This window comes from Moschus berezovskii, chromosome 27 (assembly GCF_049115385.1).
Source record: "Moschus berezovskii isolate FMDL1 chromosome 27, NW_MosBer_1.0, whole genome shotgun sequence".
In the NCBI taxonomy this organism is placed as follows: domain Eukaryota; kingdom Metazoa; phylum Chordata; class Mammalia; order Artiodactyla; family Moschidae; genus Moschus; species Moschus berezovskii.
The window spans coordinates 8,567,099-8,579,220 of record NC_142486.1 but is presented as its reverse complement, the minus strand read 5'-3'; the positions used below and the strand labels follow the sequence as shown (position 1 = coordinate 8,579,220).

The following is a 12,122-nucleotide window of genomic DNA, read 5'->3' as shown; positions in this document are numbered from 1 at the left end:
CATTTGTTTTCTTATTGATGATTTTTCCTAATTAACGTTTGTTTTCTTATTGATGATTGAAACTTGTTTGGTTCACATGTAGTCAGTATGGTTTACTGTGAAATACAGTTATATAGAAAAATAGAAAATACAAATAAGAAAAAAGGTATCTCTGATCCCATACTTAGAGATGATAATTGATGAGTATAGATGTGGTTAATGGGTGGTTAGCTTTTAAATGACTCTCAAAAGTGGGACTATTCCGTATATAATATTTTGTAACTTGCTTTCTTCATTTACTGTATGAGTATCATTAAATTTTCTTCCAAAACAATATTCTCAGGTTGTTAAGTATGTATGACAGTCACCAAGGGAGTTTATTAAAAATGCAAATTTCCAGACTTCATCACCACAAATTCTTCTGATTCAGTAGCTTTGGGATGAGGCCCAAGCATCTGCATTGTAGTAGCAACCTAGATGATTCTGATAACTCTGTCCTGAGTGAGAAACTATTTGCCCCCATGTCTGCATAGTATCTATGTGGATATTTTAATTTGAAAAATGAGTCTTTTATGGATATACCTTTATGTATTTTCCCTCCCCCCACCACCCGCCGCCTTTTGTAAGCAGTTGAAAAGACTCTGATGCTGGGAAAGGTTGGGGGCGGGAGGAGAAGGGGACGACCGAGAATGAGATGGCTGGATGGCATCACCGACTCTGTGGACATGAGTTTGAGTGAACTCCGGGAGTTGGTGATGGACAGGGAGGCCTGGCGTGCTGTGATTCATGGGGTCGCGGAGAGTCGGACACGACTGAGCGACTGAACTGAACTGATGATGACTCTTCATTTATTTCTAAATTCTTAATTAGAGGAACTGTGGATAATGGATATACGCATTTTTCAGACTTTGATACATGTTTACAAATTAACTAGAGATATATTAACATTCTGTCTCTGAAAAAGGTGATAACCCTATTTTATAGGTGGAATTAGGAGTTCTCTGGAGAAAGTATAGATCTTTGTTTTCATTGGTTAATTGCTTTTGACTCCAGTAATGAGTTATTTTTCTTTGTTAATCTAGATCATCAGTAATGTGCCAGCAGACAGCTTGATTCGTACAGAACGCCCACCAAATAAGGAGATACTTCGATACTTTATACGGCACAATGCGTTACGGGCTGGTACTGGTGAAAATGCACCTTGGGTGGTAGAAGATGAATTAGTGAAGAAATATTCCCTACCTAGCAAGTTCAGTGACTTTCTGCTTGATCCATACAAGGTAAGGCACCTTAATTTTTGGACAGAAGGATAGGACACTATTAAATGAATTTATTTTCTCTGATGGCTCCAATAGGATTAGATTTACAGTAGATTTTAAACTCTAATTTTAAATAATGAATTCAAAAAATTTTCACATGTATTTATTTCATATAGGTTGTGAAAATGGGGTTGGTAGGAGAGAGGTTGCAGTGACTATCTCCTCTTCTAATATGACTTATTTTTACTGTGGTTGCATAATTAAAACAAAGAAACATTACACGCATGTGCTTTTTTGTCTCAGATCTTTCTTGGAATGAGGTATGGTGTTGAAAAATATTTTGCAAATTGATTGCTAAAAATGAAAGCTGATATTTGTACTGTCAGATAAGGTCAAATATATTGACATCTTTGAAAAAGTATTAGTAGGAAATCTAACATTCTCCTCTGTTTTTTTTCCCTTTAATTATCTCACTGGGTTTTCACAATATTCTGATGAAATCATACGGTATATCTGTATTAATCTTACTTTCCTGATGGGGAAACTGAGACTAGTCTAATTAGAACTAGCAGAAAGTAAATGACAGAAGCTAAGACACTGGCCTTGGATTTCTTATTGCCTTTTCCATCTCAGGGTTTCTTCAGTAATATATTTTAAATGTGGGTTTTGAGGGTATTTATTTATATTTCCTTTTGTTGATAAAAATTACTTATTTACCCACTGATATTTCATCTTGATCTCTGGGCCAGAATGTGATCAGTAGAGGGCTGCAGGTGCATTAAAACTAAGTCAGAATTTAGGATTTCTCTTTTTATCTCTTCCTTGTAATTATGAAAAACTAACCAGTACATTCTAAAGGAGATCAATCCTGGGTGTTCACTGGAAGGACTGATGCTAAAGCTGAAACTGCAATACTTTGGCCACCTCATGCGACGAGTTGACTCACTGGAAAAGACTCTGATGCTGGGAAAGGTTGGGGGCGGGAGGAAAAGGGGATGACAGAGAATGAGATGGCTGGATGGCATCACGGACTCTGTGGACATGAGTTTGAGTGAACTCCGGGAGTTGGTGATGGACAGGGAGGCCTGACGTGCTGTGATTCATGGGGTCATGGAGAGTCGGACACGACTGAGCAACTGAACTGAACTGAACTGAACTGAAGGATATCTTACAGGTGAATCATACAGCTGCTGCTGCTGCTGCTACTGCTGCTAAGTCGCTTCAGTCATGTCCGACTCTGTGTGACTCTATAGACGGCAGCCCACCAGGCTCCCCCGTCCCTGGGATTCTCCAGGCAAGAGCACTGGAGTGGGTTGCCATTTCCTCCTCTGAGTCATACAGCTAAATTATGTTAATTATCTTATGTTGATATCGCTAGCAAAAGTATATTGAGAAATACGTATATTTTTTCAAACCTTGGAAAAGACCTCCAACCATGGTTTAGCATTACCATGTTTTCTTATTCTAGGCCAGCGTGATCAAGCAAAGATAAAGAATTCTATATAAAATCATCTCTAAATGAGTTTTAAGACTCTTGAATCTTTTAAGTCGTTAAATATTTTCCTCTTTTAAAATTTTACAGTTGTTGTTTATGTATTTTAGCTTAGTGATTCAAATAATATGAATAACATGAGAGAAAGACTATTTATTGATAAAAGGTCTCTGGGTTTTATTAGAACAAAAAAACTGATCCACACTTATTGTAGGAGCCAGAGACTTAGAATTCCAGGAATTTATCTGTTGAAAAGCAATTTCTGAAGAAATTGGCTATTGTGAAATTTTCTAATGAGGGCTTAAAATATTAACTTAATGAAATTTGGCAATAATTCAGATGGAGACTAGGGAGTACAAGCTTGTTTAGACTAAACTGCCGTAAGAAGACAGTGATTCTACTTAGAGAAATGGGATAGAGAAATGTAAGATAACCAGTCTATAAATTAAGAGCATATACTTATCTTATTATGTATTTTGTGTCCCTAAAGAACAATTTCTTATTCCCCAATACTATTTGATATTTCACTGATTTTTCTTTTTCGAGTTTATATATGTTTTTCCTTTTTATAAAATCAGCTGTCTTAAAAAAATTTTTGGCATCACAGCTAAGACAGAATATACTTAAGGCACAGATAAGTAGACCATGAAAGAGTGCTTTGGATTCTTTCCTGATACAAAGGAAATTTAAAATAATTCATGGAGAATTAAAGTTGATCACTTGTGATCTATCACAAAGGCAATGGGTTTGTGCTTGTTTCAGTAACACCTACATTAAAGTCAGAACCAAAAGCAATAGGTTAAAAATGTTTTTGTCTTTGGTTTAGTAGAATTTAATGTTTTGGGTGGCTGCTGAATACAACTACTCTCGAGAGAGAAGGTCTGGGGAGAGGAAGCAAGGTGTGAGTGATAGTGCTAGGGAAGGACTGACGGGAGATTCTCAGTCGGGGAGAGGAAAAAGTATTTAGAAAAGTAGAGTTTTTCAGTGTTATCTGAGCTGACCCTGATACGTAATAGACATGTGTTTGTGGTCTTGTAAAGCTTAGAACATAAATTACTTGAGATTAAGAACTGTTTTACTCATCTTAGATCCTATGATGTTTAGCACAGGTATGATATGTACGTGGCTAGTGAATTCATTTCTTTAAGTAGTTCTGTTCGTTGAGGAAAATGAAGCTGACAGTTGAGTTTAGGGAAAACATTTTGTAGGCCTGATGACTTGGAGGAATGATTTATAAGGCACTTGGATAATAAATCAGCCATCTCAGCTCATTTCCCTCTTGTAATACATTGCCGCTGTAGTGTTTTGTTAGTCTGTCCATAATTTCTTTTTTTTCTTGCCTCACAGCATGCAGGATGCATGATCTTAGTTCCATGATCAGGGATCGAACCCGCACCCCCTGAAGTGGCAACACAGAGTCCTAACCAGTGGACTGCTAGGGAATTCCCTGTCCATTGTTTTGAACTCTTATTTTGAACTGGTATATCCTAGTAGGGAAGCATTCAGATAGAGACAGCAACAGGAAAATAATACTTTTTAAGACATTTGGAGTCCTAAAATAATTTGGATTGGTTTAATATGATTCTTAGTATATTTATAAAACATTTTATTTTGAAATACTTTCATGCAGAAAAACTGATATATACTACAAAGAATTTCTGTGTATGCTTCAAGTAGATTCCTCGAATATATTAATATTTACCACATTTATTTTTTTTCTCTTCACACACATTTTTTTCTGAGCCATTGGTAGTAGGTTATAAAATAGGATGCCATTTTGCAAAATACTTGAATATGTATTTCCTTAAAGACAAGAATATTTTCTATTAATAACTATAGTACAATTACCAAAATCAAGAAATTAACATCAAAGCAATACTGTTACCTGATCTAGAGTTTTTTCTTTTAAGTGACCATAATCTCAAGATTTTATTATTTTCATAATAAAATAAGAAGCCTAGAACTGAATCACTTTGGATCTTTCTCTTCTTACGTCCTTCCATCTCAAAATTCATGTATCTCTTAATAGCCAGCGTTCTCTTAGATCTGCAGTTGGGTTCAGTGCATTCAAGCCTCTGCAGAATCTTCTTTGTGGTTTTAGCCTTTCTCTGGAAAACCAGCTTAGTCTGTCCACCATAGCCATTCTGCTTCCTGTCATAACTCTTCTTTCCCTGGAGAATAGAGAGACTCCTTGCGCTTCTTTGGACTGTGTCTCTTTGTGGGCTGGTGCTTGTGGCACTGACTATAGAAAGTCCAACAGGTTTTAGGGATGGTCACCATGTCTGCGAGAATTCTGTCGGTGTGGGAAGAAGTGAGCCACAGCTTTAACTCCGATTTTGCTAATTGTCCCAATAACATCCTTTTAGCCAAACAGATTTTGTCTTGGCCCAAGTAGGATTTAATGTAGTATCATGTATTACCTTTACCTGTTATGTCTCTGTAGTCTTCTCTAATCTCAGTTTTCCTTTGTCTTTTAAAAACCTTGACATTTGAAAGATTACAAGTCAATTATTTTGCAAAATGCTCCTCAACTTGAGTTTATATCCTCTTGCTTAGAAATACCACGAAATTGTTTGTTGTATTCTTCTCAGTGAATCATATTAGAAGGCATGTGGTGTAATTTTGTCTCATTACTAATGAAACTTAATTATTGTACGTTTTTTAAAAGATATTTCTTCTCTTTCCTAATAACTGTAATTTCAAGTAAGTGTTAATAGTTCTAAAATTTTTCTTTGAATAAATTTTGGTTTGTGAAGTTTGGTTATGAATTAGAGACTAGAACTGAAGTACTTTAAAAAAGTAAAGTGATTTTCAGAACACTTAAAACTATTTTATAGTAATTCATTTCACACATTTGCCGATAAAAGCATCTGGAGATCAAGAGGAGCCCACTCTATGAATATTATCTTGAAACTCCTAACATGGTTCCTTGGGCAAATGAGAAGAGTGAAATAAGAATCAGAATATAGATTGCCAAAGTTTTCTAATTCGAGGTTCTTACTGCTAACTATTAAGTTAAATTTAGCATCTGAATGAACTGCTATAAATATGTTTATTCACTTTTATCTTATTAGATTTCCTTATTTGTGGTGGTGGTTTGTTCCAGGTGACAGGGAACAAGTGTGGAATTGTAGACACAATTATGGAATTGTATAGCCTCTTGTGTTCCTGAGACATAAATAATTTTTTCCTGTTTATCAGTTCAGAAGGGCCTTTGCCAGAAAAGCTGTAATACTGCTAACCCAGGTGCCCATTCTTTTCTCCCTCTCTGTGCACTGTTCTGGTAGATTACTATGCTGAATGGGGGACAGGGTAGACCCTTAGCACATACGTGGTTTTATACTTTTTCAGATTCCCCCTGAGCCCAGCCATGCCGGCTCCCACTGGCTGTGGCTGCCCAGCATGCCCTATGCTGAGATGATCCAGTTACTGAAGGACTGCTCACGCGGGGAGCCGGCCTTTTGGGAGGGGGTTGGGTGAGTTAATTTCTTTCATTTTTAAGAAAAATAAAAAATATATATATATATATGGTGTGGCTTGGCAAAGAAACACACCTTATAAATAAAAATGGGCTGCTGGACCATCTCATGGCTAAGCCATCATCCCAGCTCTAATGCGTAATCATTTCTGTGTAATACAGTGCTTCTAAGTAGAAGAAATTTATGCTAAATTTATGCTTGAGTGACTTTTAAAATAGACACATTATCAGTAAATTAAAAAGTGGCCCAATTATAATAGATCCTATTACAAGATATCTATTAAAAATGGTAAAAATGAAGTCTAATACTCATCTTCTTTTTAGTGATAAATTTTTGGAATGACTTTAGAGATAATCTGTTATCCTGCACATTAGAAAAAGCATAAGTCTGTTGTGTCTATACTCTGAAGATTTTTCCAAGTCTAGCTGAATGATTAACTTTTGGAAAGCACGTATTTATCTTTCATTCCTGCCAGGGTAATTTTGGGCCTTAGTCTGTGATTTGTAGGGTGGTCTCTGAAATATTGTTTTCTTTGAAGTTTTGTTGCTATTCCATCCACAAGAAGGATGGACTCTTACATAAGTTACTTTTGCTTATTCTTTTTAACATTTTGAAATACGAGTTCTGGGGAACTAGAACTGGGAAATTCTTGCCTCTAGGGAAAATGTGCCCTGAGTCACAGATAATGTATATATTCTATAAACTATGAAACCTTTTTATCAGCCCATACTGAAGATAATTAGGAACATAATGTCCAGTTTTGGTCAAGGAACAAAAACAGCCTGCTAGGGGAATGGTAACCTGCAATTGCTTATAGTTCTTAAAGGGTAGATTGGCCTTTAAAATTAGAGAACTTAGCCAGAAAGATTGCTTAAGTATAGCCCACTCATTCATTACAGACAGTATTTCTATCTCTTCTGCGACTTAGGTTCTGTGAGTTTGTTTCTCTGATGATCATATATCCTTGATGTTTAAATCTTATTTGGCATTATTAAATTTTACTCTGCCTGTTTTCTTTACTCCTAACAAGAGCATAAGTGTTCTGTATGACCACTGAGACTTACTTCACCATTTCCCTGTGGGCTTTTAAAGGGTCCTAATTTCATATTTGATGGTCTCCAGTGGTTTCCTTGCCTATAGTCTCACTTCCCCCTAGTCTGTCTTCTCCACTGCCTCCAGCCTGCTTCTTTACAAGTTAGTCCTTTAAAGGCAGAAACTTGAAGTTACACTCTTCTGTGTCTGAGTGCCTTCTGTGTGCCTAACTGCTTTTGGTAATAGAAATCAAGTATTCTAGGGGTTATCTAGTCTTCCTATTTTTTTTGAATTGATGGTACTTTTTCATTGCTTGGTTATTATTTCATGTAGTTTATTTTAACTGCCAGGCTTTTCTCTCTGTAATTATATCCTTTCAAAGCATCGAAATCAACAATGTTTTTGTTCTAATAAACACTCAAATAGAAACAGTGGTATCATGACAGGTTGACTGGGTTCTAACCTATTAAGGAATTCTGTATGATTGGGATAAGGTGGAGATCTCAAGTAAGTCCACACGCTGTCCTTGTGTCTTTTATTCTAGTCATGTTTAAGCTGAACATATGCAGGCTGCTGCTGCTAAGTCACTTCAGTCATGTCCGACTCTGTGCGACCCCATAGACGGCAGCCGACCAGGCTCCCCTGTCCCTGGGATTCTCCAGGCAAGAGCACTGGAGTGGGTTGCCATTTCCTTCTCCAATGTGTGAAAGTGAAAAGGGAAAGTGAAGTCGCTCAGTCATGTCCGACTCATAGCGATCCCATGGACTGTAGCCTACCAGGCTCCTCCATCCATGGGATTTTCTAGGCAAGAGCACTGGAGTGGCTTGCCATTGCCTTCTCTGATATGCAGGCTAGGACTAACTAGATATAATAGAGCAAGGGAACTGTAGATTTATGCAAGGTTGATTGGAATGACTGACTGGAATTTAATCTGGGTAAAGGGTGTACAAGTGAGATTGTTAAAAATGTGATAGAGTTAATGAATTAATGGTACTGCTGGGATTGAAGGATTGTGGAGTTGGGGTGCTAAAGGGAGTGAATTTGAAAGATGTGAGAGGATAATCAAGGAGAGAATTGTATGAGGTTGAAAACTTATCAGACTTCTTGTAGTTAATAATGAATTCATGGAAATGGGTTCTTGAGGTGTGGGGAACCAGAAGGCCAGGATCAGGAGGGCTTCCTATTTATGAGCAGTGTTCTGTTGTTAATATGCTTACTGATACTCTTAATAAGGAAATATGCTTCTGAATTTAAACAAAAATACTTAAATGGTGTACTTTCTCTCATCCTAAGCACAGAATACCACCAGTTGTAACAGAAGTTCAAAGGATAAAAATCCAAATCTGTCTCGAGCAGTAAATTTTAAAATTTCTCAGATATTGCCATTATCCAGATCAGATGTCCTTAATCTAGGTCCCATGGCCTCTGAAATTATGTACATGACTTTTGTATGTTTCTGGGGAAAGAGTTCACAGATTTCTTTAAGGTGTTTAAAGACTCAAAATCTATATGTAAGGAAGTAGTCTCATACCAGAAATGCCTAATATTATAGGTTGGTTTTTTTTTGGCCGTGTGGCATGGCATGTGGGATCTTAGTTCCCTGACCAGGGGTCCAACCTGTGTCCCTGCAGTGGAAGCATGGAGTCTTAACCACTGGACCTCCAGGGACATCCTGGAGTATAGATTTTTAAGTCTCAGTGTCAGGAGAATTTTGTGTTGATAAGGCTAAATAAAATATTAGCTAACATTCATGGCTTTGTTTTCTCAGGGACAGAGTGTCCGTGAAGAGAATGAATATGTAGCTTTACCTGAGTGGATGGGAAGAGGGCCTTTAGGATGCTTAAATAATATTTCTTTAAATTAGGTTTTAAAATTAATTTTGCTTCTGTTCTTAAATTCTAGTATATGACTCTCAACCCATCTACTAAGAGGAAGAATACTGGATCTCCAGACAGGAAGCCCTCAAAGAAATCCAAGACAGACAACTCTTCTCTCAGTTCACCACTGAATCCTAAGCTATGGTGTCACGTGCACCTGAAGAAATCCCTGAGTGACTCTCCACTCAAAGTGAAGAACTCAAAGAATTCCAAATCTCCGGAGGAGCATCTGGAGGAAGTGATGAAGATGATGTCGCCCAACAAGCTACATGCCAACTTTCACATTCCTAAGAAAGGCCCACCTGGCAAGAAGTCGGGGAAGCACGGTGACAAACCTTTGAAAGCCAAGGGCAGAGGCAAAGGCATCTTGAATGGACAGAAATCCACAGGGAATTCAAAATCGCCCAAGAAGGGGCTGAAGACCACTAAAACCAAAATGAAGCAGATGACTTTGTTGGACATGGCCAAAGGCACTCAGAAGGTGACTCGAGCCCCGCGGAATTCCGGGGGCACCCCCAGGTCCTCTAGCAAGCCTCATAAACACCTGCCTCCCGCCGCCCTGCACCTCATCGCCTACTACAAGGAAAACAAAGACAGGGAGGACAAGAAGAGCGCTCTGTCCTGCGTGATCTCCAAGACAGCTCGCCTCCTCTCCAGCGAAGACAGAGCACGTCTCCCGGAAGAACTGCGGAGTATTGTTCAAAAACGCTTCGAGCTTCTAGAGCACAAAAAGAGGTGGGCTTCTATGTCCGAAGAGCAGCGCAAAGAATATCTGAAAAAGAAACGAGAGGAGCTGAAGGAGAAGTTGAAGGAGAAAGCCAAGGAGCGGAGGGAGAAGGAAATGCTGGAGAGACTAGAGAAACAGAAGCGGTACGAGGACCAGGAGTTAACTGGCAAAACCCTTCCGACATTTAAATTGGTAGACACTCCCGAGGGGCTGCCCAACACGCTCTTTGGGGACGTGGCCATGGTGGTGGAGTTCTTGAGCTGTTACTCCGGGTTACTCCTACCAGATGCCCAGTATCCCATCACTGCTGTGTCCCTCATGGAAGCCTTGAGCGCAGAGAAGGGTGGCTTTTTATATTTGAATAGAGTGTTGGTCATCCTCCTGCAGACCTTGTTACAAGACGAAATAGCAGAAGACTATGGTGAGCTGGGAATGAAGCTGTCGGAAATCCCTCTGACCCTGCATTCTGTGTCAGAGCTGGTTCGGCTCTGCTTGCGCAAATCTGATGTTCAGGAAGAGAGCGAGGGCTCAGACGCAGATGACAATAAAGACTCTGCATCATTTGAGGACAATGAGGTCCAAGATGAGTTCCTAGAAAAGCTGGAGACCTCTGAATTTTTTGAACTCACATCAGAAGAGAAACTGCAGATCCTGACAGCCCTTTGCCACCGGATTCTCATGACATATTCCGTGCAGGACCACATGGAAACCAGGCAGCAGATGTCTGCAGAGTTATGGAAGGAACGGCTTGCTGTGTTGAAGGAAGAAAATGATAAGAAGAGAGCAGAGAAACAGAAACGGAAAGAAATGGAAGCCCGGAATAAAGAAAATGGAAAAGAGGAGAATGGGCTAGGCAAAGCTGACAGGAAAAAAGAAGTCATGAAGTTTGAGCCCCAAGTAGATATGGAAGCTGAAGACATGATCAGTGCTGTGAAGAGCAGACGACTGCTTGCCATTCAGGCCAAGAAGGAGCGAGAGATTCAGGAGAGAGAAATGAAAGGTAAGATCTGCGGAAAGACGGAGCTCACTAAGGTGTCATGGTAGTGTCTTCGTGTGTCACAGCTGTTCAGTTATTTCTGTGTGTGATAACCCAGATCCTCCTACACGTGTATGAGTCCAGCAGGAGTGTTCAACCAGGCATTCTGGTTGACAGGCATAGTTTGACTTGGATTAGTGTGATGGTGGCATCTTTTCTGGCTCTAGTGAAGGACCAAATCCACAAAGAGACGTGCTGGAACAACATACAGCCTTGGAATGGGCCAACCTGGGTTTAAATCCCGCCTCTGACTTAGCTGTATAGTTCTTTGAGCAAGTTGCTTATCCTCATATGCTCAAGATTGCTGTAACAATTGAATGACAAGGTATTTGAAGCCCTCAGCTTGGTCGCCACCTCAGATATTAATCTTTCCTTTCTTAAGATGTAAGGAAATAAAAACCGGGGGCTTTCTAGCACTGTTAAGTCTGAACTTTAAAAAAAAAAACAACAGCTTTATTAAAAAATAATTCAGACACTATACATCTCATCCATGTTTATTGTATAGTTCATTGTTTTAATATATTCACAGATATGTGTAGTCTTTATCACAATCACAGTCAATTTTAGAACACTTTCATCACCTCAAAAAAATATCTCATGCCCTTTGGTTATCATGATCCCATCCCCCCCAGTCCTAAGCAGTCAGCTTCCATGGCTACATCTCTCATTTGCCTGTTCTGTTACATCATATCAGTGGAGTTGTATATGTGATCTCTTGTGACTGGCTTCTTTCGCTTAACTGGTTTCGAGGTTCAGGTTGTAGCATGTTTCAACACTTAATTCCTTTTTATGGTTAAATATTGTTCCACTATTCGGATATGCCACATTTTGTTTTTCCGTTTATCATTTGATGGAAATTTGTTTTGTTTTACTCTTCTGGCTACAGGCATTGCTTTACAAGTTTTTTGGGAGCATATGTTTTCATTTTTCGTGGGTGTATATACCTAGGGCCCATGGCAGTGAAAGCGCCAAGTCCTAACTGCTGCACCTCCTAGGAATTTCCCTGTATTGGTTTTAAATAGATGAAATTTGTCTTAATTTTTTAAAGTAACATCTCTAGACTGATGCATTTTCCAGTTTCTTGCTACATTGTAGGTATTATAATCAGTAGAGCAGTAAAATCTCTGGCATTGTAAATAGCAGTACCCTTTATGTACAGTATCAAAATTTGTGACAGCTGTGGAAAAACTTAAAAGGCAAAATTCCTGGTCTTCTTTCTTTAGAATAAAGAAAGAATAAAT

The 12,122-nt window shown here is 38.8% G+C and overlaps 1 protein-coding gene and 1 pseudogene across 1 annotated transcript in view; one reads left to right on the top strand and one right to left on the bottom strand.

Annotated features, from left to right (window-relative positions):
* Positions 1 to 12,122, top strand: part of BAZ1B (bromodomain adjacent to zinc finger domain 1B) — a 54,742-nt gene that overhangs the window by 20,138 nt on the left and 22,482 nt on the right. The window contains exons 6-7 of the mRNA XM_055410065.2: positions 1,062 to 1,259; positions 9,144 to 10,845. Coding sequence (XP_055266040.1) covers positions 1,062 to 1,259; positions 9,144 to 10,845 — 1,900 coding nt within the window. The remainder of the gene's footprint in view (positions 1 to 1,061; positions 1,260 to 9,143; positions 10,846 to 12,122) is intronic.
* On the bottom strand, positions 3,592 to 5,010 carry LOC148773629 (large ribosomal subunit protein eL42-like; annotated as a pseudogene).